This window comes from Mustela nivalis (genome assembly GCF_964662115.1).
Source record: "Mustela nivalis genome assembly, chromosome: 16".
NCBI lineage: Eukaryota > Metazoa > Chordata > Mammalia > Carnivora > Mustelidae > Mustela > Mustela nivalis.
This window is the reverse complement of record NC_139035.1, coordinates 66,558,690-66,585,335: the sequence shown is the minus strand read 5'-3', so window position 1 is coordinate 66,585,335 and position 26,646 is coordinate 66,558,690. Positions and strand designations below refer to the sequence as shown.

The 26,646-nt window shown below is 58.1% G+C and overlaps 2 protein-coding genes across 18 annotated transcripts in view; both read right to left on the bottom strand.

Moving 5' to 3' along the window:
- ARHGEF11 (Rho guanine nucleotide exchange factor 11) overlaps positions 1-3,865 on the bottom strand; it is a 74,462-nt gene extending 70,597 nt beyond the window's left edge. For 6 of the 14 annotated variants that reach the window (XM_082703238.1, XM_082703247.1, XM_082703244.1 and 3 more), the window contains exon 1: positions 3,319-3,483. In XM_082703238.1, the coding sequence (XP_082559364.1) occupies positions 3,319-3,350 (32 nt within the window). In that variant the 5' untranslated portion in view covers positions 3,351-3,483. Of the gene's footprint in view, positions 1-3,318 lie in introns of all 14 variants that reach the window. The other 8 variants (XM_082703243.1, XM_082703242.1, XM_082703249.1 and 5 more) reach the window with 6 other exon arrangements.
- A 16,182-nt stretch (positions 3,866-20,047) lies between these two features.
- On the bottom strand, positions 20,048-25,198 carry ETV3L (ETS variant transcription factor 3 like). Of its 4 annotated transcripts, none has more exons than XM_082701782.1 (6): positions 24,867-25,198; positions 24,522-24,637; positions 24,181-24,418; positions 23,849-24,038; positions 23,381-23,501; positions 20,048-21,056 (listed from the first exon to the last, which is right to left on the bottom strand). In XM_082701782.1, exons 1-6 carry the CDS (start codon positions 25,082-25,084, stop codon positions 20,578-20,580), a joined length of 1,362 nt encoding a protein of 453 aa, XP_082557908.1. In that variant the 5' UTR covers positions 25,085-25,198; the 3' UTR covers positions 20,048-20,577. The 4 variants fall into 4 exon arrangements, with proteins under 4 accessions (XP_082557908.1, XP_082557909.1, XP_082557910.1 ...); XM_082701783.1 differs by having other exon boundaries at positions 24,522-24,634; XM_082701784.1 differs by having other exon boundaries at positions 24,951-25,198.
- Between the last annotated feature and the right edge of the window lie 1,448 nt (positions 25,199-26,646).

The window sequence follows — 26,646 nt, the reverse complement described above, 5'->3', positions numbered from 1 at the left end:
ACCTTCAACCTTAGATCCCTGATAAGGATGGTTGCTGGGTCGGATTCATTCTGAACTGGGAATGGCCAGAGACTGTTAAACACGACCTTTCTATTCCGGCCTAAGGGAGCCAAGGTAGCTGTAGCCTCTCCCATTCGGCAGAATTCTTGGGAAGGCACCGGGGACCATCACCCAACGCTCTCCTCCAGACCCCGGCGCCTCCACACACCAAGCCTGCTCACTCTGGCCACATGCTTCAGAACAACGCGACGCTCCCTTGGCTGCTCAAACGGTTTGGGGCTCATTTGGAAGGTGGTGTGTGAAGTTAAACCAAACTCAGAAGTCTGTGGCCTGAAATGTACAGTTTTACAGCTCAGAAAGCGATACGACATATATGATCGTGTTTGCTTCCCTCCTCCCAACAGTCCCACGAGACGCAATAAATGTTAGAATCCCCAAACGACGCAGGGTGTGAAAGGGCTTGTGAACCGGAAGGCCTTTCATGCACGTGAACGCTCGCAACGCCCAGGAGGAAATGAGAGGAGGTACGTGGCGTGTCCACGCGCACAGAGTTGAGCGAAATGCCAGGGCTCAAACCAGGCCCTCTTGGTGTGAAGCTAGCGCTTCCCTGTCTGCGCTGGCCCACAGGACTATGGGACTCGGCACAGAGCACAGCGTTTTACAGAAGCAGATGTCTAACCCGCCAGCTGGGAAACACCTGCCATGGGAGACGGGGCCTAGAGACGGCTCAGCAAAGCTCATCATCGCCCCCACAGAAGTAACTCGGCGTCCTCATCTCTGCCTGCAGCATCAAACACGCTTTGAGAAATCTTGAGAAGATGCGTCCACAGGCCACAAGCCGTCCGCTGACAGAAGGACAGGGGCTGAGCAGCTGCACGAGCCCGCGTGTCAGTGCAGAAAGATCAAGAGTCGTCACAGACACTTCTCCACCCTACGGACCCAGGTGTCAGCCCCCAACAGGGAGTTAAAGACGCTTCTGAAGAAATATTCCAGAGCCTTCTTAGGGCCACACATCTTCTCCACACATCTTCCGGCACGTGGCTCCTCCCTAGGAAATACACACCAGCGAGGGGCCGTCTCGGACCTGGCTCCATGTGGGCAACCAAGCCAGGAGTGCTGGAACACTCTGAGGGGGAGGAATGTACACTTGCTGACAGGCTCGCTCACGCCAGCATTCTGGCCCGTACGGATGGAATGCTCACCACAGGCCCACCGCGGAGCGAAGGGGATGTAGTCCCTGCCTTTCTGGGGCTTACTGTTGAGTGTCAACAGTTCCTCGGTCTTCGTCGGGAGCCCTATCCATCCCCTGCTCCGCACCGGGACCGCGCACCCACTGTGACGCCCATCGGGCACCTCCACTAGGCTCTATGCGGCACACCGTGGGTAAGATATCTAGATGGCAACCCGAGCCTCTGACCAGGCAAAGGTGATGAACACTCTGTCTGCAAAGCTGTGGCACCCCGGAGGAGAAATGGGTGCTTTCCTAGAGAAATGACGGCACTGTTCCCAAGACCGTTGAAAAGGCCCGTGCAAAGGGAACACCGGACAGGGTGGTACGCTACCGTCCAAAGGAGGTACGGAAAGCCCATCCCGCAGGACCAGTACAGAAATCCACTGAGCCGGCACGGGGCAAGCAGAAGAGCCTGCAGGGGTCAGGAGACCCGCATTTGGGCTCAGATTCTGCCTCTAGTCCAGCAAGATGGCACACGGCAAGCCAGGTGTCCTCCCAGAGCCTCAAGGACCCCCCACTGGATAGCGGGAGTAACACGGTCCACCTTCAGACCCGTTCGATGAAAGCACGTGGGGAGAAACGTCCCATGCCCTACCTCACCAGATGGTGTGGGGATACGAGCTCCCCCAGGAGCATCTCGCATCAGCCCAGGAGCCCTCCTGGCCTCCTTCCTGCACCCCCAAACCTGGTTTCCATCTGCTCACATCCCTGATTTCAGAGAAATCACTCACCAACCACATCTCACAAAAGGCAGATGCACTAAAGCCTGAAACGAGAAAGCGGCCCCGTGACCACGTCACGTCCCTGCCCGGACGCACCTCGGGCCTCCCTTTACAAGACGCGAGCTACAGGGAAGCCAAGGACAAGGGGAAGGGGCACCAGTTTTATGCTCTTTGTGGCTGGCTGCCTTCAGCCCACTGACAACTCCGGGCCCAGGTGGGGGCTGTGGAGCCGATCAAGCAGGACTCGGAGGCGATCCACATATTAGTGTTCGGGAGGGATTGTGTTTATACCCCATTCCACGGCCAGAAAGAAACTACTACTAGCACGGATCATCGCAGGTTAACTGGCACGAAGAGACCTCGGCTCCCTGCTGTTCCTGCGTCTCCAGCAACACGGTGTCCAGGCCAGGGCTTCCATCTGCTTGCTCCGTCCTCTAACCTCTACCCATCCAGTCAGGCTCCGTACAGAAGCTAAGATTTTTAAGGAGAAAGGGGTGGGGGTGGGGCTGGGGAAACAGATCCCTCACAAAGTTGTAAACAGCAAGGGTACAGGTGCTGCCCAGGCTGGTAAGGGGGCTGGACCCTGGGTCCGGGATCCAAGGACCTCTGTCCATCAGGCCTCAGAGTCCAGAACCACTGGTTCGGGCTCTAGGCGGAGGGAAGGCCCACCCTGCAGAGTCAAGCTTATTAAGGCTGGCCTGGAAGATTACACCTTAGAGCATCCGCTGGTCGGCAGGTCTCAAGTTAAACCCTAAGCTTGGAGAGGAAGAAATTCAAATGTGCCCTGGGCATTTGGGGGCCATTATTATCAGTCACTGGCAGAAATCCAGACCTCTGTGGGTGCAAAGGGTGCTTCTGTCCCATCAGTCAGGCCTGGAACACCCGCCCCCTGGAAATGGAATCACGCCCCCACCCCCCGCGCCCCAACCAAGCCCCCCCATTCGGTAGCAAGCAGCCCGCCGAGGCCCACGCCCCTGCCGCGGCCCTTCCCCCAGCAGCTCAACACCTAGAGCCAGTCCCAGTCCACCCTGAGCACTCACGTGACCAGGCCCGGCGGCCTCCCGCCCCCTACACAGGCAAGTTAGGGGCTCAAATTCAGCCCGTAGCAGGGCAAAAGTCAGAGACCGAGGGAAGCACTTCCCCCCCGTGTCCTCTCCCGGCTTCACGGTTTCTCGCTCGTTTTTAAAAAGCTCTGAATCCGGACACAGCCACACCGAGGGGACACAGACGCACACGGCCGTACTGTCCCCAGAGACCCGCGCTCCCACCCCAACGCCTCCTTCGCAACCTTTTCCCCAAATGCAACCCCCTCGCCCCCAGGGTCCGGTTAAGAAAGTGCGGGAAAGCCCCTTCCAGCGCGCCTACCTGTCTATGCTCTGGGGCAGCCTCACACTCATGGTTTCTCAGGGTCTCGGCGCGGCCAGGATCTGCAGTTCTGACGTCCCGATCGCGGCCGGGTCGGCTGCAGTTTCCAGGGGAGGCGCGGGCGGGGCGCCCCGACCTCGCGGCCGCACAGTCGGGCGCTCGGACGCGCTCCGCGGGCCTCAGGACCCCGGGAACCGAGGCTCCCCTCTCGTCGGACCCGCCGGCATGCTGTCCGTCCTCGGCCCCCCGCCCCTCCCCCGTCGCAGGAAAAACCGAAAGAAAAAGAGGAAAAACTGTGACCTTCTCCGAAACCAAAAACCCAACCACAAATCTGTTCAAGGCCGGCGCCGGGGCCACCACGGGTCACAGAGGAATCCGCCCTCCAAGCGGCCGTCCTCGCTGCAAGACCCAGGCGGAGCCCATGCTCGGGCCGCTGTCCTGCCGCCGCCGGGCGCCGGGGCCGTGCGGGGTCGCCCCGCGCTCCGCACGACGGGCCGCGCCGGGGCAGGGGCGGCGAAGCGAGCGCAGACGCCGGGCCGCCGCGGCCACACGGCTCAGGTCCGGGCCGGGCCCGCGCGGAGGCGGCGCCTCCACGACAACAACAGAAACAGCCTCGGCGCCGCGGCTCGGGGGTCCCTTCCCGGCGGCCGCGGCCCGAGCACCCGCGCGGCGCCCCCCGCCTCACGCGCGCCGCGGCCCCGGCCTCTCCGCGCGCCGCGCCCCGCGCCCGCCGCCCGCCGCCCCGGCCGCCATCAACCGCGGGCGCCGCTCGCGTGCCCGCGCCGCCCGCCCCGCGGCCTCTGCTCCGCGCCGGCCCGCGGGGGCCCGGCCCCGGCTGCCCTCCGCCCCGCGCGGCCCGCTCGCCCGCCGCCGCCTCGGCTCCGGCCCCGCGCGCGGAAGGCGGCTCGGCGGCTCCTTCCGGGCCCTTCCCCCTCGGCGCGCCGCTCCTCGGGGCGCAGGCCCGGCCGGCCGCCCGTGCCCGCGCCGCCCCCTCCGGCCCCGCTCCGCCGGCGCGGCCCGCAGGCCCCGCCCCCGGCCCGCCCCGGCCCGGCCCTCCCCCACCTCGGATCCGCCCCCTCCCCTCCCCCACCCGGGCCCGCCCCCCTCCGCCTTTCCTCCCGGCCCTCCCCCTCGCCCGACACGCCCCTCCCCCTGGCCGGGCCCTCCCCCGGCCCTTCCCCCCTCCGGCCCCTCCCCCCGCGCCCCTCCCCCTCCCCCCGCGCCGCGCCCTCGCTCCGTGCGGCCTAGCCGGCCCCGGCTGCGGCGGGATCCCCGGCCTGGCCCGGCCCGGCCCACCGGCCGCCCCGGCTCCGGCCCCGGCCCCGGCTCGCCGAGGCAGCCCGCGCCGCCCCCGCCGCTCCCCCTTCCTCGGCCCCGGGCCTCCTCCGCACGCTGCGCCCCTTCCCGGGTCCCCGGGGCTCCGGCGCCCGGCCCCCTGCCCGCGGCGCCCTCTGGCCCGCGCCCGCGCGGCTCACCCGCTGTCCACCTCCGGCCTCATCTCCGTGTGCTCATCCGCGGCCTCGCTCCTGGGGGCCCGAGCTGCGGAAGCCCCGGCGTCGGCGGCCCCGCGCGGTCGCCGCGCACCCGCCGTGCGGGCGGAGGGCCGTGGCCGCGGCCGGCTGCGCTCCCGGGCACCGCGCTGCCCCCGACGTGCTGCTTTTGAGCCCGGGGGAAGAGCCTCTCGGGGCCGATTCTAGTTTCAGAGACTCCCAGCGCCCGAATGTTTGCAGCTAACGCGCTCGTCCGAAGGCCCCTGTTGTTGTCGTTAAAAATAATTAAGATGACAAGGAAAGTTTTACAGGAGGACTTGGGAGCGGACCCGGTGCCTGCCCAGGTAAACGCTATTGTAACCCCCGCCCCCCGCAGGCAGGGCCGTTGGCGGTGTCCTCCCCCTCCCTCTCCGGCCGGACTGTTCCTGGGGGAGATGCGGGCACCGTCGCCTGGGCCCAGACCCGCACACGTCCTGGAGCTCGGGTGGAGGGAGCCGGGGACCCCAGCAATGTTGGGGCGCTTGCAAATTGCAAGAGGGCAGGAGACTAATAAGCGTGGGTTGACCGTTGGAAGAATCCAGGAGCTTCCCTCAATTATACACATGAAGGAAGGACCCACTGCCGGCGCCCATCTCCACCAGCTCCTAGGTCAGAACTTCCAAAGACGCGGGGTCGGGGGGCGGGCGAGGCACCGCAGCCCGGATTGCTCCTGTCCCATTGTCTAGTTCCTTCCCACGCACCTGCCAACAGGCTGCTCCCGGGTGTGGGCGCTCCCTCCGGGTAGACCAGCCAGTGGTCACCAAACACATAGCGGGCTTTCTCAAGAGATGCAGTATTTTAAAATAATTACATACACCTGCTTTATAAAACGTGTCCTAGGATAGGAATAGGAACAGGAACAAATCGAGATAAAGATGAAGTACATTTTTAAATTCCTACTCTTCAGTGAATGTTCCTGGCTGTCATAAATGTCAGAGATCCTCCGCCAAGGCGGATAAAGACAGAAGTGTGTCCTTGATGGCTTTTATTAAATCATGACATTCATTTTCCAGTCCCTTCACCACGATGCACAGGTTTTCTTTGAAATTCATCTAGTAAATTAACATTTTAAGTCAATTACTCCTTGAATGGTTAGAAGGTATTGCATTTTACAATTTTTTTGAAAAGACTTTATTTATTTGACAGAGAGACAGAGAGAGAGCACAGGGCTCTGGGATCATGACCTGAGCTGAAGGCAGACGCTTAACCGACTGCCTTAGCCAGGTGCCCTACATTTTATAATTTTAACAGATGGGATCAAACCTAAGAAATTCCATTTAGTTTTTTTTTAATGTTACGTTATTTATTTATTTTTCTAAAAATATTTTATTTATTCATTTGACAGAGAGAGAGATCACAAGTAGGCAGAGAGGCAGGCAGAGAGAGAGGAGGAAGCAGGCTCCCCGCTGAGCAGAGAGCATGATGTGGGGCTCGATCCCAGGACCCCAAGATCATGACCTGAGCTGAAGGCAGAGGCTTAACCCACTGAGCCACCCAGGCACCCCTCTATTTAGGTTTTTAAAACATTTTAAAATTCTGTTTCTTAGTTTCTCAAGTATGCAGACAAAACTTTTAACAGCTGATCGGACACCTGCCCGCCTCTCTCGGTATAGCAGGGGGCTCATGATCTTGGGGTTGTGAGTTCGAGCCCCACCCTGGGCATAGAGTTTACTCAATAAAATTTTTTTAAAAAGTCTTACAAGTGACGCACATTGCTTTTGATACATATATTTTCAAAATCACAATATTGGGAGCATCTGTAGTCATACATTTTCAAATGTTTTTCCCATGGACATGACTTTCCCTTAGAAAAGCCGTGGTTTTCTCACTCATTAATAGAGTGTCATGTTCATTTTGAAGGAACAGATTAAATGTTGGTGGTTGTTTCTGAAAATACAGGCCGGGACCCTCTTCCCAGCTAATCCTCAGCACGGGACGTCAAACACTAAGAGCGTGTATCTCCTCTATGTCTGATATCTCCTGTTGGACCTTTCCCTGGAGATAAGCATTGACGCTCTGCAGAGCAAGGATTTTCAGGGTCATTCTCTCTGTCTTTACTAAGAATTGTCAAGTTTGTAGCAATTAACAGGCTCGTTTTTGTCTAGCGGATGGCATCCCATTATAAAGAAAGTGAATGTCTGAACCGCGTGTGGCAGGACGGCTGATTCTTGGAAACCTTTCCCTCATGGTCCCGGACAGATGCCTTCTGAGGCAGGGACCCCTAGAGGGGGTGCTAGGTGGCCCGTATGTCAAAGACGGGTGTTATTAGTAAAGCTTAGACGGTTATTTTTGCTCTCGTTAAATAGCACCGTGCACGCGTTCTTGAACGCCTTCCTCGGCACACCCGAGCATCTCTTTGTCCCCTCCGCTCTGACGTCCATGGGGCAGGGGGGTGGCTGGACTGACAGATTTTACCAGCGCGCTCTCAGCTCTTGGGCCCTTGAGACGTGAGCCCAGAAACTTGCTCCCTCGTCGCTTGTGAAGCTCTCGAGTCATTTGGTGGAGAAGGGGCTTCTCACCTTACCTCCCTCTGAGGGGAGGTCAGCATTGCCTGCGGGGTCCAGCCTCCCAGACTTGCTGCCTCACTGTCTCTGGTGACCTTGGAAACCAACTCTCTCCCGCCGACACCCCTGGGAGCCGAGACGAACCGAGTAACAGGGAAGGTGCCAAGACACCTTGTGAAGGAAAACGTGTGAAAGAAAACAGGTTTTAGATTGAAGCTCAATATTTTGGGAAGCTGGGTGTGTATGTGTGTTATTTTTTTCCCCTCTGAATCAGAAAAAGTTCCTAGGATCAAAAGTGAGCTCCAAAAAAGGTGAGATGCCAAGGGGAAGATAATTTTTAAAAACTGCCCAAAGCTTGCTTTAAAGACGGAACTATGTTCTTAAATTTAAAAAAAAGTTATCGACGTATAATAATTTTTTCCTTGTTTAAAATGTGCAGCTTGGTAAGTTTTGACACTTACAAACACATGAAACGATCACCACAATAAAGATAATGAATGTATTTATGACCTTGAAGTTTCCTTTTGCTCATTTCTGGTTCTTTCCTTGTACTCTTTCCCGCTGGACCCCCTTCCCTCTCCTAGCTCCTGGGCAATCACAGATCTGTTTCTTGTTCTCGTAGATTACTTTGCATTTTTTAGAATTTTATATAAATGAAATCCTACAGGAGGTGTTCTTTTCTGTGTGACTTCTTTTACTCAGCATATTTTCAGGTTCATCTATGTTGTTGATTGTATCAATTTAATGCTGAATGGTATTTTTGAAATTTCAATTTCTTTTTTTTTTTAAGATTTTGTTTATTTATTTGACAGAGAGCGATCACAAATAGGCAGAGAGAGAGGGGAAAGCAGGCTCCCCGCTGAGCAGAGAGCCCCAACGCAGGGCTTGATCCCAGGACCCTGAGATCATGACCTGAGCCGAAGACAGAGGCTTAAACCACTGAGCCACCCAGGCGACCCTCAACAAGTTTTTAAAGGGCAGAAATCATACAGTGTTTGCTCTTAGACCTCAATGAAATTAAATTAGAAACCAATAATTGAACGGTAGCCAGAAAGTCTCCCAAAACTTGGAAATTTAACTGTGCTTCTAAGTAACAGATTGAAGTAGAAATCTGAAGATAAACTTTAAAATATTCTGAATTAAATAAAAATACAATTCATCCAGATTTGCAGAATGCAGCATAAACAGTGCTTCAAAAGAAATTTAATAGAAAGAATTTCTATTCTTTTTTCTTATCCTCTATTCTTTTTTTTTTTTTTTTAAGATTTTATTTATTTATTTGACAGAGAGACATCACAAGTAGGCAGAGAGGCAGGCAGAGAGAGAGAGAGAGAAGCAGACTCCCTGCTGAGCAGAGAGCCCGATGCGGGACTCGATCCCAGGACCCTGAGATCATGACCTGAGCTGAAGGCAGCGGCTTAATCCACTGAGCCAACCAGGGGTCCCTATCCTCTATTCTTAATAGAATTTCTTCAAGAGAAATTTAATAGATTTTTTAAGAAAAGAAGATCTAAAATCAATAATCGAAGTTTCCACCTTAGGAAAACAGAAAAAGATGAGCAAATTAAATCCAAAGTGAGCAAAAGAAAAGAAATAATAAAAATCACAACAGAATAATGAAATTGAAAATAAGAAATCAGTAGAGAAAATAAACCCAAAGTCTGGTTCTTTGAAATGACTGATAAAATTGATAAGCCCTTAACCAGGCTAACTTAAGAAAAAGAGCAAGATGACACAAGTTACTAATCCTGGAAAAGAAAGAGGGGCATCACTACAGAACTCGTGGACATTCAAAGGGTAATAGGGGCACCTGGGTGGCTCAGTCATTTAAGCTCTGGTTTCAGCTCAAGTCACGATTTCAGGGTCCTGGGATCCAGCCCCATTTGCATCACGCATGGGGCTCCCTGCTCAGCAGGGCGTCTGCTTGTTTCTCCCCTGCTTGTGCTCATTCTCTCTCTCAAATAAATAGAATCTTTTAAAAGGGGCGCCTGGGGGGCTCAGTGGGTTAAAGCCTCTGCCTTCGGCTCAGGTCATGATCTCAGGGTCCTGGGATCGAGTCCCGCATCGGGCTCTCTGCTCAGCGGGGAGCCTGCTTCCCCTGTCTCTTTTATTTTAAATAAACTATTTTTAAAAATATTTTTTAAATGATTAGTTTATTAGTTTATTATTAGTTATGAATAGTTCTATGCTAACATATTTGATAACCTAGACCAAGTGGAAAAACTCCTTGAAAGGTATAATCTACCAAAACTCACACAGGAAGAAATACACAATCTGAATAGGGCCATGTCTTTTTTTTTTTCGTTGAACTAATAATTAATAGCCCTTCAAAACAGAAAGCACCATGCACAGATTTGTTCCCTGGTGAGTTCTACCACATATTTATGAAAAAAAAAAATTTATGAAAAAAAAAATTATTCTAATTGTCTTTAATCTCTTCCAGAAGGGAGAAGCAGAGGAAATACTTTGTAAGTCATTCGAGGAGGCCAATCTGACGCTCACAGTGAGACAGACAATAATGGGAAGAATACTGCAGACTGATGTCTTTCGTAAACATTATTACAAACATCCTCAACAAAATATTATCAAATCAGATTCAACAACGTGTAGAAAAGAACTATACACCACAACCAGGTGGGAATTATATGAGGTATGTTTGTTTGCTTCAGCATTCAAAAATCAGTTACTGTGGGGGTGCCTGGAGGGCTCAGCCGGTTACGCATCTGACTCTTGATTTTGGCTCAGATCATGATCTCAGGGTCGCAAGGTTGAGTCCTGCTTGGGCTTCCTACTGGGCATAGAGAGAGTTAAAAAAAAAAAAAACTTCTATGACTAAGAGGGAATTATAGAAAAGTTGCAGAAGATAAGGTTAATATACGAAAGCCAGCTGCTTTTCCATATACTGGCAATGAACGAGTGAAATCTGAAATCAAAAACACATTACTATTTACATTAGCATTCTCCAAAGTGAAATACTTAGGTGTCCATCTACAAAATGTACACAAAATCTATGTGAGGAAAACTGCAGAACTGCTGAAAGATATTGAGGAATATGTGTGTGCGTGTGTGTATCGGGAACCTATAGGTTAAGAGATTTTATTTTTAAAAGATTTTTATTAATTTATTTGGGAGAGTGAGAGAGAAAGACGCCGAGCAGGGGGAGAGGCAGAGGGGGGATTCTAAGCGGGCTCTGAGCGGAGTGAGGACCCTGCCTTGTTGCTTGATTCCCCGGATTCCGAGATCATGCCCTGAGCCGAAACCGAGAGTGGGACGCTTAACCAGCGGAGCCATCCAGGCCCCCCGGATTAAGAGATTTTAAAAAATATATCATGCAATCATAATATGTGGCCTTTATGGATACAGATTCAAACAAATAAATTGCTAAAACTTTAAAAAGCATATGGCATTTGTGGGTCAATTAGAAATTTGAACTCTGGATATTGGGAATTGTTGATAAGAGTGATACACTGTTGGGGCGTCTGGGTGGCTCAGTGGGTTAAAGCCTCTGCCTTCGGCTCAGGTCATGATCCCAGGGTCCTGGGATCGAGCCCCGCATGGGCCTCTCTGCTCGGCACAGAGTCTGCTTCCTCCTCTCTCTCTCTCTGCCTGCCTCTCTGCCTGCTTGTGGTCTCTGTCAAATAAATAAATGAAATATTTTTTTTAAAAAAAGAGTGATGCACTGTTAATCCTGTGGCTATGATAACAGTACTGTGGTTATGTTAGAAATAGTTATTCCTTAGAGATTCATATCGAGATATTTACAGAGGAAGATGTTTTTAAGGGGTTAGAGAATAAAACTGATATCTTTAAAAGTGGCAATATTTAGGGGCGCCTGGGCGGCTCAGTCGGTTAAGCATACAACTCTTGGTTTTGGCTCAGGTCATGGTCTCAGGGTCGTGAGATGGAGCCCATGTTGGGCTCAGCACCCAGCAGGAGTCTGCTTAAGATTCCCTCTTCCTCTGTCCCTCCCCACCAGGGTGCGTGCGTGCTTTCTCTCTCAAAATAAATAAAGATATAAAAATCTAAAAATAAATAAATAAATAAATAAATAAAAATAAAAAAGAAAACACCTATACTGGGGTAGTTGTAGCTTTCACCAGAAATCCCAATATTTCAGGGGCTCCCCCCGTGGGACGGGTGAACGGAGGGGCACACAGCCTCTGTGTTTATTGACTACCTTGTCCAGGCGGACAGAGCCGCAGCCGAGCTCATCAGACCCGCACCTGCCCCACTGTCGATGACTGATTACAGTACCGTGTGTGGGCTTCACTGTTCTAGTCCCACTGCAAGATTATGTCATCTTTATGATGTGATATTATGACAAAACCTACCTTCTAGGGGTTTTGGTGATAATGGTTTATAATAGTGGAGTTGTTAGAATTCGATCCGGTGTATAGTAGACGCTCAGCCAGCGTTCATTACTCTACGGTGTCCTCCTGAGCAATGAGTCTGTGTGTTCTGCTCATTGTTTGAGGGCGTCCCCGAGCCGGCATGTGCCGGACGGGCTTGTACGGGCTTGTGAGAACTAGTCGTACCTGTCTCTTCCCAGTTCCACAGTGACGTCATGTAGCTGATAGGACTGTGCCGCCAGTGTTTACACCACGGTCATCGGCACAGGCTCTAAATCAAGGGCTTTCTGGGGCATCTGGCTGGCTCGGTTGGTGGAGGGTGCAGCTCTTGATCTCAGGGTTGTGAGTTCAAGCCCCCACACTGGGTGTGGAGCCTACTTAGAAAAAAATCAGGGCTTTTAAATTTTTGTTTTTGGAGGGCTGGTTTACTAACATCCCATTACTGGTACTTAGTAGACACTTGATAAATATTTGTTGACTGCAACGAACACGTCCCTCGCTGGGCGGGTCGAGATCCCGAGTCCAGCCGCCCGCCTCCTTCCAGCCTCCCCTTCCGAGAGCCGGGTGTGGGCTTGGTCCTCCCTGCGAGCGGGACGCGTGTGATGAACGTGGCCGTGCGGGGAGGGGCCGGGCAGACGTGGACATCTGTGCTCACCACTGTTCGCCGCTCTGCAGGAGACAGCCTCCCCACAAAGTCACCGTTGATGCTCCACACCTGACCACCACGGCCCATGGTTTTACGGTGTTTACTTGGTTTTGCTGCCCGATCCGCGGGTGTACTTAGAGCCTTAATATCATTTATTCTTAAATCCATTTACTTTTTACAGTTTATAGTTTAAAATCACTCTCTATAGTTTAAAACCACGGATACAACACCATCTATGCAGTGAAAAATCCCCTCTCACAGCTGTGCTCTGCCGCCCGGTTCCTTTTCCCTAATGTAACCCGCCATCAGTCCTTGTATGTCTTCCCAGGCATTTTCACGCGCAAGCAAGTCAACGGGGACGCTCCCCGCCTTTCTAGACAAAGGGCACCGGCTCACGCACCGCTGTGTCCCTGCTTCCTTCTCTCAGGACGGATCTCAGAAGCATTTGCATGTCGGTCGGTACCCAGCGAGCTTCCTCCTTCAGTCTGTGCGTGTGGCCTCCTTCAGTCTGTGCTTTGAACCCGCACTGTACCACGTTACCTTAAATTTTTCTCAGGGGCCACTTTTTCTTTTCTTTTTTTTTTTTTTAAGATTTTGTTTACTTATTTGAGAGAGAGAGAGCAGAAGCAGGGAGGGGGAGCGGCAGGCAGGGGGGAGAGGGAGCTGCAGGCTTCCTGCTGAGCAAGGAGCCTGATCTGGGGCTCGATCCCAGGGATCCCAGGACGTGGGAATCAAGACCTGAACCAAAGGCAGAGGCCTAAGGAGGGGGCCACGCAGGTGCCCTGAGACTGTGCCAGTTTATCTGTGTGGTTCTAGTGTTGTAGATGGAGCAGCTGAGGCTCAAGGTCACAAAGTGATGTGTCCAAGGTCACCACGATTGTTGGAGCACGTCAGCAGCTCCACGACAGAGAGGGCTCCCCGCCCCGGCGGCACGGAGCCTAAAGTTTTGTCCATGCTGCGTAGGCGAGGCCCGGTATGGGGCCAGTACCGAGAAACCCTGTCTGACCCTGCCTCGGGGATCAGGATGAGCTTCCGAGTGAAATTCTAGAAGATGACAAGGAGTTACCTTAGGAAGGGGGCAAGAGAGGGCCTTTCCCTGAGGGTTGCTGAGGCCACAAACAATTTGGCGCCACTGGGATGTCAAGTGGGGGGTAGGATGTTTCTGCCGAGTGTCTCTGAGCGTCTGTGTGGGGTGCAGCGGGGAGCTCCTGGCTCCCACGTTTTTTGGACGTGGACTTGGTTCTGGGAGCCTCAGCCTAACATCCACGAGTCTTCTGCAGAAAGGATACTGGAAGACTCAACAAGCTAACCACGGTTTGGACTATACGGGAGTATAGCCTCTGTGCTGCCCGAGATTTCCGTGCCCGCCTTTGCCTCTGTGTGTGATAAGCGGCCCAGGAGAGCTGCTCTGGCGGGCTCAGTCCCCAGCGGGGAACAGAGGACGCGGGTCCTGGCCAGCGTGAACGGGCCTTCAGCAGGAGAGCCGTGGTGGGAGGAGGGAACCCTCACCCGCCTGCTGATCCCCGCGACCCTGCCCTGGAGGGACCCCCAGTGCCGTGACGCCTCACGTAGCCATCGGTTTCAGCAAATACCCTGGGTTGCGGTAAATCCGTGTGGTTATTAAAAAATGTATCGGCTTGATAACTTAGTTTCTATTTGGTAAGTTGCCACTGCTTTTCTAGTTTGTTGTGCCGCAAGTATATATTTATACCTACTTTTATGTCTCTGTGTCTTTAAATGACACTATTGTACAAACAAATTATGACGACGTTGGGGGAGGGCACGAGGACCTTTTTCCCTTTCAGGGGAGCCACCCCAGGGTTTAAAATCACACGAGCAGATCGGCATTTTAAACGGAAATGTACGGAACATGAAGAGTGGTCTCTGCAGGCTGGCGCGGGCTGGTGAGGGTCAGCGTGGGGCTCTCCAGAAGGGCAGGTTCGGGAAACGCTTCGGAGGTCAAACTGGGAGAATTGGTGGCTGATTGGGGGTAGGAGGTGAGGGCCTGACCCCCGAGTTGCTCCTCGGGTGGAAGTGGCGATTTTGTGGCGTCAGCTAAAGCCAGAGAAAGAAAGGAAAGGGCATCGGGGGGCATCGGGGGGCGGGGGGGCACAGAGACACTGAGTCCCCCGGCGCAGGACACGTGCGAGGTGTGCAAGTGCCCGGGGCATGGGGCGGATGCTCAGCGGGCGGTGGATGGAGGAGCCTGGGGCTCGGGGCTCGGGGCGGACGGGGCGGACGGCTGTGTGGATGTGGGCAGGGTCGGCGTGTAGTCGGTGGTCAGGGCACCTCGAGAGGACGAACGGAGGCCAGGGAAGCAGGTACAGGGTGAGCAGAGCTGTGGCCGGTGCCCTGGAGAGCCCTGGGGGTGGGGGTGCGGAGGGGACCCCGGAACGAACTTCGAGGCGGAGCATCTTAGGGATGGGAGACCTGGAGGGGCGGAAGAAAGGTTGTTGACATTGGTGCATGCAGGGAGAGGCTGGACGAGATAAGGACCAGAGTGTGGTCACTGAGTGGCGTGACATGGAAGTCAGGGAGAAACACAGCACTGTCCCCTTCTGAGTCCCCCGACACCGGCCTTGGATTCGTCCTCAACCACCTGCCTCTCAGGTGTGGTCCCAGTCACTTTGGTGCAGTGGGCAGGAGAGGGGCACCGGCCTGACCTTCCTCGTCTGGTGGGGGCAGGGAGGGCTGCGTCGCTGGGAGACACCCCCCCCCATAGGACTGGAGGGGAGACCTAGCGGGGTGGGGAGCCTTTCTGGGGAGTGGGGGGGACCACCAGGAGGAAGGGGTGGGGTAGGAGTGAGAGGGAGGGTTGAGGTGGAGCCGCTGGCAGGCCTGGAAGCCGGTGCTGTGGGAGGGCCGGGTCTCTATCAGCTGCAGGAGCCGCAGGGCTGGTGACCAGGACACGGGGCTGTGCCGTGATGACAGCCCAGGGCTTCGCTGTTCCTCATGATTCAGGACACCTGCTGCCCGGGGACCTCAACAGGGACCCCATGGGCCCAGCCGATGGCGTCCCAGGCTCCCTCTCTGAGTGCCTGCTGGGGGTCTGCGGTGACCGCGCTCTTGGGTCTCCTCTGTTCATTGGAGCAGAACGTGCGGCCCAGGGCCGGGTCTCAGCCACGGAGACGGGAGCCGCAGCTTCCTGGGCTGAGCCCTCGGGACCAGCAGGCAGGGGCGGCCCGGCTGGTCTGACCCAGAGCCGAAGGTGGGAGCAGGGAATCAATCAGATCAACGTTTTGAATGGAAATACCAGCTCCCAGCCCAAGTGGGGGGCATATCTTCTAGAAATCACCTACCTTCCTAACAGCTCACGAGGTAAGTGATGGCTAGCCTGGAAAGCGCTCGTTCCCGTTTTCCTCCAAGCCCCTGAAGAGCTCTCCGTTCTGCTTTCTGTCTCTCTCTGTCTCTCCTCAGTAGGCTCCACGCCCAGCCTGGATCCCCGTGCGCGGCTTGAACTCACGACCCTGAGATCGGGGCCCGAGCTGAGACCGGGGGTGGGATGCTCAAGCGGCTGAGCCCCCAGGAGGCTCGACTTTCTCTTTACATGTTTCTACTTCCTCTCTCTGTCCTTACTTGGCCACATACGAATTTAAAAATATCTTTTATTTCTTTTTATTTTTTTAAGATTAAAAAAAAAAAAAAAGATTTATTTAAGCCATCTCTATGCCCGGACAGGGCTCCAACTCAAGTCCCAAGATCAGGAGTTGCACGCGCCCCCTACAGAGCCCGCCGGGCGCCCCAGGCATCTTTTAGATACTGAAGGAGGGAGGTGGCTCTAGTTCCCGGCGTTAAGGCAGGAGGGTGTGGAGTAGAGCCAGCGAGCGAGCGCGGGGTGTTCCGTGGCCCTCGCTGTTAATCGAGGACAGACAGTGGAGGCTGGAGCAGTTCTGCCCATTAAGAGAAGCAGGGGCAGATGGGGCAGGGCTGGGCCGCTGGGGCTCGGGGAGAACTGGTCCCTCGCTGTTGCCACCGTCCGCACAGGCCTCGGAGCCTGCTGGCCGTCTGCGCCCCCGCTTGGCCACCTGCTGGGGACGTCGCCCTGAGCAGGTGTTTGCCTCTCTGGTGGGAGTCGGATGAGCGCTTGACGACGTGGCTGGTTCACCGGGGCTGCTGCGTGAATGTGGCTTTTTACGGTATTAGGATCCTCTCTGAGGACAGTGGGGCAGTATGTATCTAAGCCATCAAAATGTTGTGATTCTCGGAGCATCTGGGGGGCTCAGTGGGTTAAAGCCTCTGCCTTTGGCCCAGGTTGTGATCCCAGGGTCCCGGGATCAAGTCCCACATCCGGCTCCCTGCTCAGCGGGGGGAAGGGGCTGTGCTTCTCCCTCTGCCCCTCCCCCTGCTTGTGTGCTCTGTCAAATAAATAAAAATCTTAAAAATAACTAAAAGTGTGATTTTTGAGCCAGTTATTTTATTTTTGAGGATGTAGCTCAAGGAATTATTTCAAAAAAGAAAAACAGATGATAACTTTGGACCAAGGTTTCGACACCATTGTATTTACACGGCAAATAACGGGAAACAACCCAGACGGCCAGCGAGAGGCCGCTGGTGAGTGCCCGCCCCATCGGCATGACCGTTCCGTGCGGTGAGAGGCCCGGCCGGACGTGGACTGTCCGTGCTTGGCGAAGCGCCCACGAAGTAGCCCTCAGGGAGAAAAGAGGTCCCGGACCCATGTGCGTTTTGATGACTTGGATAGCGTTGGGCACATGTGGCCCAGCTGTTTGTGTTTAGGGTTAGAAATGCCTCCTTAAGATTCAGTTTTAGGTACTTTAAAGTAGTTTGGTCACTAAACAAATTGTGTCTTTGAATTCAGTGTTGGACATGACAGTGAGGGCGTGGGCTCAAGCTCTGTGTACGGGCTCTTTGGAGCCCCGCGTCCCTCCCGGGGCCCTGCGGCCGCGTTCAGCTTCTCCACCGGGTGCCGGCGTCCGCAGCCCCGACACCTCCCAGAGGCTTCCGAAGGGCCATCACTTGTACCTCAGTGCCTCTCAGCACGTAGCAGGCTCTTAAGAAACCTTCACTGGGTCATTACACACATGTGCATATGTGTGTATACATGTGTGCATATGTGTGTGCATACGTGTGTATGTGTTTGTATGTGTATACATGCGTGTACATTTGTATGCACGCCTGTGTATGCATGTGCATATATGTGCGTGCGTGTGTACGTGCGTGTGTGTACGTGTATGTGCGCGTGTGTACGCATGTGCATATACGTGCGTGTGTGTACGTGTGTGTACGTGTGTGTGTGCGCGCGCGCGTACTGGAATTTTCTTCTCCCCTCTTGGGCAGGGTCCTCATTTGGGAGCCGAGGAGGGAGAAGGCAGGGATATCCTCGCTGCCACCAGCAATTCAGGGCAGCAAACGACTTGCCTTTGGGTTTAGATTCCCGGGCCTCTTGCCCAGGCACGTCAAGGTTCTAGTGACAAACGCCTCGCCTGAAAGGAGTGTGTGCTGTGTCACCCCGAGAGCCCTGGCTTCGTGGGGGACACGCTGTTATTCACATCACGCAGCCGGGGTGAGCACAGGCTGATGTGACCACGTGTGCAAATGCACAGACACAGCGAAATGTTTGCTCCTGCGGTTGCACTGAGAATCACACAGGAATTGGGGAAACCTCCCTCTCGATATGTAATCTGCTCGGACTTCTAAGGGCTCTGAGGGCCTCTTAAGCCCTCAGTGCTCGTGAGGGTGGTGAGGTGCGAGGGGGGAAGCTCCCGTTTTACCTGTGACCTCGGACAAGCCTCTTCCCGGCTATGGGCCACCATCACCACGGGCCCCTCTGGCTCCCAATAGTCTAGAGCTCGTGAGGCCAGGGTGGGCGACTTCCTCCAACGCTGCTTGAACCCACGAGTATCCCTGTGCTTGGTGTGACGGCGCCGGCAGCAGGGGTGTTTGGAGCGCTGTCTGGTCCTGGTTCCCGCTGCTCCTTGAAGAAGGCTGAGTGTCCACTGTGTGCTCTCCCCGGCGGGGGGGCGGGGGGGCGGGTGTTGATGGCCGCAGGCAGCCAGAGGCTGTGACATCAGGGTTGATGGCTGCACTCCATTGTCCCAGAGGGGCTGCTAACCGGCTGTTTGTGGTCACAGGAGACCTGCAGATCCTTTGGTGGCTCCTCCGTGATTTGCAAAGGGGGCTTGGAACGGGATGGTTTCATGAACGGTTTTTATCTGAAACTCCCTTCCCAACCTGAGAAGTCCCCAGGGTGTCCATCACCCCTTCTTCTCAAACCTAGCCATGTCCCCAGGCTGTGCCCTGCCGACCCCCCCACCCCGCCCAGTCCCCCCCACCTCCCTGGACCGCCCGGTGGGAGCGGCCACGGCGCTGGTGGAGGCTCTGGCCACCAGAGGGCACTCTCACGACACAGGACCGCCACGGCGTCCCGCGCTGGGGAGCCCGCCAGGACTTGCTGACTTGCCGAGGCCACCCTCTGTGGGAGTGAGTTCCAGCCTGGGACAATTTCCGCCCCCTAGGGACAGCTGAGAGCATCTGCTGGCGTCCGGAGGCCAGGGACGGATGTTGTCAGCAACCCGGGACGCAGAGCACAGCTCCCACCACAGCAGAATAGCCGCCCCAGATGGCCACGGTGCCAAGGCTGGGAAAGTGGGCTTTGCCCACACGCAGGGCACCCCCACCCCCGCCAGGGTACGTCTCCTGGCCTGTCCTGTCCCAGTTCACCTCCCCCAAAGGGAACTTTTGGATACTGGCAAACACTGCTCATTCCCTGAAAGGCAGTGGTCACAGAAGGGGTGGGTAGGGCAGAGGGCACATGGGGGTCCCTGGTACGGGACCCTGTCCGTGGGGTTGGCTCTCCAAGCAGCACCCAGGCACCCTGACAGTGCGAGCCAGTTCCTGGGGCCGGAGGGACACCACCAGCTCTTTGTCTCCCAGACTGGGCAGGGGGAGGGGTCGCCCGGCCTGGGGGCTCCTCCCTCCCATAGGGCCGGGGCTAGGCCTGCAGCTTGAGGAGCCATCGAGAAGCAGCTCTTGACATCTCCTGGGGGGAAGACCTGCTGTGGGGGGAGGCAGAGGCGGTGCTCCGGCCGTGTCCAGCCTGCAGGCCCAGGGGCTGCGCTCTGGGGGGCCTCTCCCTCCCCACACATCGGCCACAGAGAGGGACAGGGCGGCAGCAGAAAGCAAGGCGCACACTCACTCCTGGATGAGGGACCAGGACCCCCTGTGCCCCCTTGGTTCCCGCTCCGCATCCAAGCAAGGACGGGGAGACGAGAACCTGGCGTGGGCGGCCGAGAGACAGGAGGGCGTCTGGTTCGCTTGCCTTGGCTCCGGGAACATTCTGCCCCCGGCTTTGCCCTCACACAGCAGGAGCCCCTCTGGCGTGACCCCCTCCCCTAGCCACCCAGGCTTCTATCAGCTCCGTGTGTCATTCTGAGGCCCCGGGGAGAGAGGAGGGGACCCTGCCAAGGCCCTCCATCACCCCACCCCCTTCGAATGTGCTCGGAGGTCACGCAGGGACCCGAGGGTGCTTCTGGGAAGGCCCTGCTCTCTCCGCTCGGGGTCTGTCCCTGTGCCTGGTCTCCACGTGGCTGGGGAGGGGCGCTCCTCACCAGGCTTCCATCAGCCTCTCCCTCTGTGGAAGCCCCTCTCTCCACCCCTCGCCCCCTCCCACAGGAACCTTGGGTGGCGTGTAGCCCTGCGCCAGGTCAGGGCAGCTGGAGTGGGGTGGGGACGCGGCAGGGGTGGTCGGCCAAGAGGGCAGGTGGCCAAGGGCGTTTTATTCACGGTCTGCTGGGCAGAATTACAGAACCCATGAGGCCAGTCCCTCCCTGCCCCAGGCCCTTGGGTCTTAGGAGTTGGGGGGGGTGGCGACAGAAGGAAGTGTCTGCGTGGACAGGAGCTCCCAGGGCTGGTGGAGGAGTGTGAGGAGGGCGGGGCAGAGACTGGGAGCGGGGCCTGGAGGAGGGGCCTGGGCCCTAACACTCAGGGCATGCTGACCCCTGACCCCCCAACCCAGACACCCACTTTCTCCCTGTGTGGGCAGCTGGGGGGCTGGGCCCGTTGAAGGAAGTGGAGATGAAGACTGTCTCCGTGATCTGATTGACAACCGGGTGGGAAAGGGGGGCCTTGCCTCAATCTTCCTCACCCCTGCAACGCTCCCCACCTCCTTTTGTCCAGCTCCACCCCTTCAAAGCTGGGCCAGGCAAAGCCAGAAAGGAAGCAGACGAGAGGAGGGATGGAGTTTGGGGGACCCCCACCCCCTCTCTCTTCCCCACCTAAGGAGGGTCCAAGGGCCACACTGCCTTGAAGTTCTCCAGCCGGGGGGACGCGAGGCTTTTGTCCCCAGTTTGGGGTCTGAGAATGTCTGAGGAGAAGCCCTCCCTGGGATCCGGGCGTCTCTTTGCACCCATCATGGGATGGGCCTTCACCTCCAGGCCCTGGGGCCTCCGGGACAGGAGCCGGAGCCTCTCACCACCCCCCTGTCCCAGCCCAGCCAACAGGGGGAGTCCCAGCGACGGGCGGGTCCCTGTGGGGCCCCTGGGCCCTGGGAGCAGGGTGTCTGGCTTGGAGGCCCCTGGGAACGGCTGCTCCGGGGGGACAGGAGGCAGGAAGGGCCCTGAGAGGTGGGTCCAGTCGGCCGGGAGGGAGGGTGGGGGGGGAGGGGCGAAGAACGCCAGACTGGGCGGCTGGTCCTGGAGGCTCCCCAGGAGGCAGCCAGGGCCGAGCTGGCAGGGGCCCGGGAGAGAGCCAAGGCCTGGAGAGAGAGCGAGAGGGGCAGAGGTCAGGCGGGCCCCCCGCTTCTCCACCCACTTCCCTCTCCTCTTCCTGGAAACTTCCTCTCCCCACTGTGCACCTTCCTGTCTTCTTCTCTGGGAGTCTGTTTCCTGGGGGCAGCCTGGGTGCGCCCTTCATGGCCCCCGTCCTCTCCCGGGGCCCCGGTAGACTGCGGCACTTGTGCTGTTACCTCCTGTAGGTCTGTGTCCCCGGCCCAGCCCAGAGGGGACAGGCCTGCTGGACCTGTGTCCCCTGGACCCAGCCCCACCGGGCGCTTAGGCGCTCAGTGCCCGTGTGTGCCATAACTTGGATGAGGACGTCCTTTGCCGCATCTCCGTGAATCTTGTCCTCACTCTGTCTGGCCTGGAGCAAAGGCCTGGGGCTCTAGCACCGGGCCCTGGGCTTCTCTGGCTGCCTCTGCTCTCCCAGGAGCCTCCTCCCCGCCACCCTCACACCCCCCTGCCCTCTTGCTCTGCGGGCATCCTGCAGTGGGGTGCCCAGGCCTGGCCCGGGACTCGGGGTGACTAGCAGAACCTCACACCACTGTCTGTTTCCAAAGGCCCGACTCCAATCCCTCAGGTCCCTCCTTAGCAAGGCCACATCCTTTAACCGCAGAGCAGGGTGAGCACAGCGGTGGGGCTGGACTTTAAAAAAAAACTGGAAAAGCACATCAGTGACGCCGTCACACACCGGACAGACTGGAAAGGAACACTCTTTCTGAAGTCGGGGCTCTGAAGCGAAGAATAGGACATGGTCCTGCGTGGGGCAGGGGTGCCCCTCCCTGGGTCCCCGGGTCTCCTGAGGCCGCGGCTGTGTCGGCCCTGGGCGGGAGGCTGAGTCACGGGAGGCTGAGTCGGCACAGAGGAGCCGGTTCTGACTGAGCTGCCCTGCCTCCTAATCCTGACCGCTCTTCCTCCCTGAAGCAGCATCCTGCTGGTGAGGGGCGGCTCTAGCCTTCTGGAATCCCAGTCCAGAAGTGGGCCCGGGGCTGCTCTCCCCTCCTGGGGACCTAAGCCAGGCAGAGCACGTGTGGGTGCCCGCAGAGGGCAGGGAGGAGCACGAAGCTCCCTCCAAGCTGGGGCTCGTCAGGGACACCATCTCCCCCTCACGGTTTCCCAAAGAGAAAGCTGTGTGCCCGAGGCATTCCCGGAGCCGGGGGGCTGGGAGGGGGTAGGGGTGGGGAGTAAGGTGGTGTGGAAGAGCAGGGGTGCCGTGAGGCCTCCGTCTGGCTCCAGGGGCAGGCGGGTGGCCGTGCGAGTCCCGGCATGCCCTCGGCGGCCCACACCTACAGCCTCAGCGGCACTCCGGGGCCCAGAGCCAGGCCCTTCTGGACGCCCAGCTACCTATGCTGCAGGTAGGGCTAAGGCCAAGTGTCGACCCCCATGAAATTGCTGGGAGAGAAGGAGCAGCAGGTCTGGGACCTCTGTATGGAGCTTGGGCTACTGGAGGGTCCCTGGGAACTTCCTCACAGAGAGAATCACCTCCCTGTTTACAGCCCTGGGAGAGCTGGCCTCTGCCTCCATTTCCACGGTCTCCCCCAGCCGCGCTGGCCTTTCCCAGAACCTCTTTCCTGCCCCAGGGCCTTTGCAGATACTGTTCTCTCTGCTTGCCATGCTCTCCTCCCTCTCTCTCCTGTTGGCCCTCCTTCTCCACCTGGTACGGGTGGCTGGGTTCCGGCCCCATCATCCTCTGCCTAAGTGACCCTCCCCAGCCGACCAGCACCAGACACACGCCTCTTGGAACCCCAGCTCTGCATAGACCCCAAGTCATCTTTCTGAGATAAAAATCTCATCAGGCCTCTCCCCCCTGGGGGCCTCCCACCCACGGGTTCAGTCCCACCCGTAGGCGTGGCTCGGAGTCCTCCGTGACCGGACACCTGCTGCTTGGCCAGCTTCCTCTGCCCCGCCCCTTTGCCCCCATGCCCTCCGCATCCCTTGTCTCCAAGCATGGCAGCCCCCCGGGGCGCTTCAGCTTTGCTGCATCTGCTCTCTGCTGTCCCAAAGCTATTCCCTCTGCCAGGGCCGGGGCACCTCCTGCACCTGCTTCGCCAGCCCAGGGGTCGCTCTCCTGCAGGACGCCCGCCCCTCCTCTGCATTCCGGGAGCTCCTGGCTCTTCCCTGAGCCTCGGCCCAGTCCCCGACCTTCCAAACCCGCACACTGGGGGAGTAGCAGGCTGGGTTTGTGGAAGGGTGAATGGGTGTAGTAATCCTTGTCTCAGCCTCCCACAGCGCTGGGCTGGGGGGTCCCCCCATCCCTCCCCCCTCTGCTTCCCGTCCCTGGGCCCTCCGCAGCCCCAGCACTCACGGGGGGCACCGCTGCTGCTCCCCTTCTTGTCCTCAGTGGCCTCTGGCAGCCCGTGGGGGGTCTGGTGTCCAGCCAGCTGCTCAGCCGTGGCCCACTGGGCAAGCAGCAGGCTATGCAGGAGCTGGGGCAGGGGTGAGAAGCAGTGGTGGGGTGGGACGGGCTGGGCCGGCCTGTGCTCCCCAGTTCACACAGCGCCCAGAGCCACTTGCTAGCACAATGGAGTGTTCTCAGGATGGTTGTTAAACGGTCACTGCCCACATGCCCGGGGGCCTCCCCTGGCACCCACCACGGGAGGACTGACGCCTGGCAAGGAAGGAGGCGCCCTCACTCCCAGGTGTGTGCTGCGCTGTGAGCCACGCAGGGGTGAGTCACGGCGCCGCTCCTGCCCTTGGGCGCTCAGGGACTACAAGGCAGGGGGAGGGCAGGGGGTCTCCTGGGCGGAAGGGCCCGGGCTGTGGGGGCACCTACCTCGCTGGGCAGGCCCGTGGGCAGCAGGGCTGGCCGGACGAGGGTGGGGGCCCCCAGCAGCACTTGGGGGGCAGGCGGAGCCCACAGCTCCCACAGAGGGCAGCTGACCACGATCAGCCTGCTGAAGTTGAACTTGTACGTGAACCGTTTGCCTTTGGTCTTGTGCAGGATCCTCTTATTGTAGTAGTATCTGCAGGGTCGGAGGTGGAGGGCGCGGGCTTGGCCCAGGGCCAGCGAGCCAAACCCCAGCTGGGGGGGCGGGGGGGGTGGTGGGGGTGACAGGGACCCTGACCTCTGACCCCTCGGCTCCGCCCCTGCTTGTCCCCCCTCACCGGAGGGCCCGGCTCAGCTTGTCATAGTTCATCTGGGGCTTGCACTTCCTGCGGCCCCAGAGGCGGGCCACCTCGTCGGGGTCCTTGATGACGAACTCCCCGTACTCTCCCTGCTGCCAGGCGATGACATGGCGGAACTCCTCCTTCTGCAGCAGCTCCAGGATGAAGTGCCACAGCTGGATCTGCCGGGAGCCCGGGGACGACTCGGCCTTGCAGGCCCAGTCCGGGAAGGCCACGCCTGGGGGCAGGGGTGTGAGTGCCACCCGGCTGCTCTCTCGGAGGCCCCCCGGCCGCCCCCTGCCCCTGCTGCGAAGGGCCTGGGGGGCTTGGTGGAGGCTCACCTGAGATCCAGGGGCTGCCCGGGCCGGCGGGGGCGCCCTCGACGGTGCAGCTGCACTGCATGGTCCTGGGGGGGGGCGGCGAGGGCCGCGTCTGGGCCTGGTGGGAGGCGGTGCTGCTGAGGCGGGAGGCGAAGGAGGAAGGTAAGAGAAGCGGGGAGACGCGAGGGGCGAGCGGAGACTGAGGCGGGACCCTGGGGCGGCCGCCGGCAGGAAGCTCCCCGCACCATCCCGAGGGCCAGGCCAGCCTCCTGGGGGTCTCCTCCGGGCCCGGATTGGGGCTGAGCCTCCTACAGGTGGGTCCCAGCCCCTGCCCCTGCGGGGGGCCGCACCCAGGACAGGACTCACGGGATCGGAGGTTTCCCCAAGAGAAGACAGGAGAAAATGTAACTAATCGGTGGGTCCTGGTCAGCCTTGAGGAGATCCGCAAACCTGTAGCTCTGTGGCCCGGGAAGGAGGTCGCGAGTCGGGGGAGACCTGGGACTGTGCTTTTCTCCGCGGGGGTCTGCCGCGCGGGCCCAGGCCTGCCAGGCTGGGGCTTTTCCAGAAGTGGCCGGCAAGGGCATCCACGGGGGCAAAGAAGAAGTTATCCACGGTGTTCCGTGTCTGTCTTCCCCTCAGAGTGGGAGCTCGAAGGCGTCAGGAATCCTCGCCGTCTGGTTCACAGCCGGCCGGCTCCCCAGGGGGAGCACCTGCAAGTGCTCAGTCAGTGTCCACTGAATTACCGAACCGTGGGCCCTTGGATACTGTGATCTTGTCTGTCCCCAGACTGGCGGGAGGCACAGTGGTGAGATGGGGGGAGGCTGGGGAGTGGGCCCCCACGGCTGGATCTTGCCTGATGCAGGCCAGGGCGGTGGGAGGAAGTGTTCATGTCCTAGAGCCTTCCAGATGGGGTCAAGGCTGGCACTCCGGGCCCGGTCCTACTGTCACTGAGGGCAGAGTGTTGGGGGGATGTGGGGTGTGGGCCCGCTCCTGCAGCAGACGGTCCCTGCACGGGCAGGATCGTGTGTGCACTGGGGACCAGCTTGGGTGACCTGACTCTGGATTTGCAGGTTGGGGGAAGTCGGGCAGAGGGAGGGCTGCTCTCGGCTGGAACTTAGGAGGCTGGAAGGTCTGGAGGGCGTGTGGAGGCTTGTCTGGAGCGGCCGCCTCACTTCCCAGATGGCTCACCAAGGGAGAGCCTTCTGACGCACGGCGCCTAGCCACTGTCCCTCCACTCCTAAGGCACAGCACCTGCTTGCTTGCCGAGTCTCAAACGTTAAGGATCCCCTGGGAATCTCTCCACAATGCAGATTCTGATGCTGTGGGACTGGATGGTGCCTGCGAGTCTGGATTTCTAACATGCTCCCGGGGTCCATGGACCCTGCTGCAAGCAGGGACCCTCCTGAGAGCGGCATCGGGGAGGGGTCAGGTCTGCTCGGGATCCCAGATGCCTCAGCTGGCGAGACAGTCCGGTCCCCCCACCGCAGAGGTCATATGGCTATCCTGCTTTCCCTTTCCCAGGGGGTCATGGACAAAGTGACAGCTCCTGGGGAAGGTGCTTCTGGGGGTCCCCAGTCTGGCCTGAGCAGAAAGCGTCCCTGGAAATTAAGGCGGCCGAGGGCGAGCGGGTCCGCGCCCACTCCGAGTCTGCAGGAGTAGGTTTCCCCGCCCATCCCTCTGCCGGCTGATCGTCTGGAAATTCTCCTGGTTCTTTCCTCCCCTGAAGCGGACGGACGCCTCCACCCGCCCCCACCTTCCTTTCCTGCCTTGTCTGTTGGGAAGTTCCTCCTGTCTCAAGTGCGTTGGGAACCCTCCACCTCACCTTAGGAAAATGGGTCGGGAGATGATGGAGGGAGAGCAGGGAGGGCCGTGGAGGTGAGAGGTCCCGGGGGACCCTGTTCTGCGGGTCTGGAGGACTGGAGACTCCAGGGAACCTGGGGGGCTCAATTCTTTAAGCATTTGCCTTCGGTTCAGGTCATGATCCTGGGGTCCTGGGATCGAGTCCCGCATCAGACTCCCAGATCTGGGTCACAGTGCGGAGACAAGCCCAACGGGGGACAGTGGAAACACAGAGATGACAGCCTCCAGGTGGGGGGCAGGGGTTAGGCTGGTCAGTGCGGAGCCAACTGCCCTGCTTCTCTCTCTG

Coding starts and splice junctions, on each gene's coding strand:
- ETV3L (XM_082701782.1), bottom strand. CDS start 25,084: ATGCCCTTGCCGGCCACTTCTGGAAAAGCCCCAGCCTGGCAGGCCTGG. Junction 24,039..24,180: donor AAGCTGAGCCGGGCCCTCCG/GTGAGGGGGGAC, acceptor CCGACCCTGCAG/ATACTACTACAATAAGAGGA. Junction 21,057..23,380: donor GAGCAGCAGCGGTGCCCCCC/GTGAGTGCTGGG, acceptor CTCTCTCTCCAG/GCCTTGGCTCTCTCCCGGGC.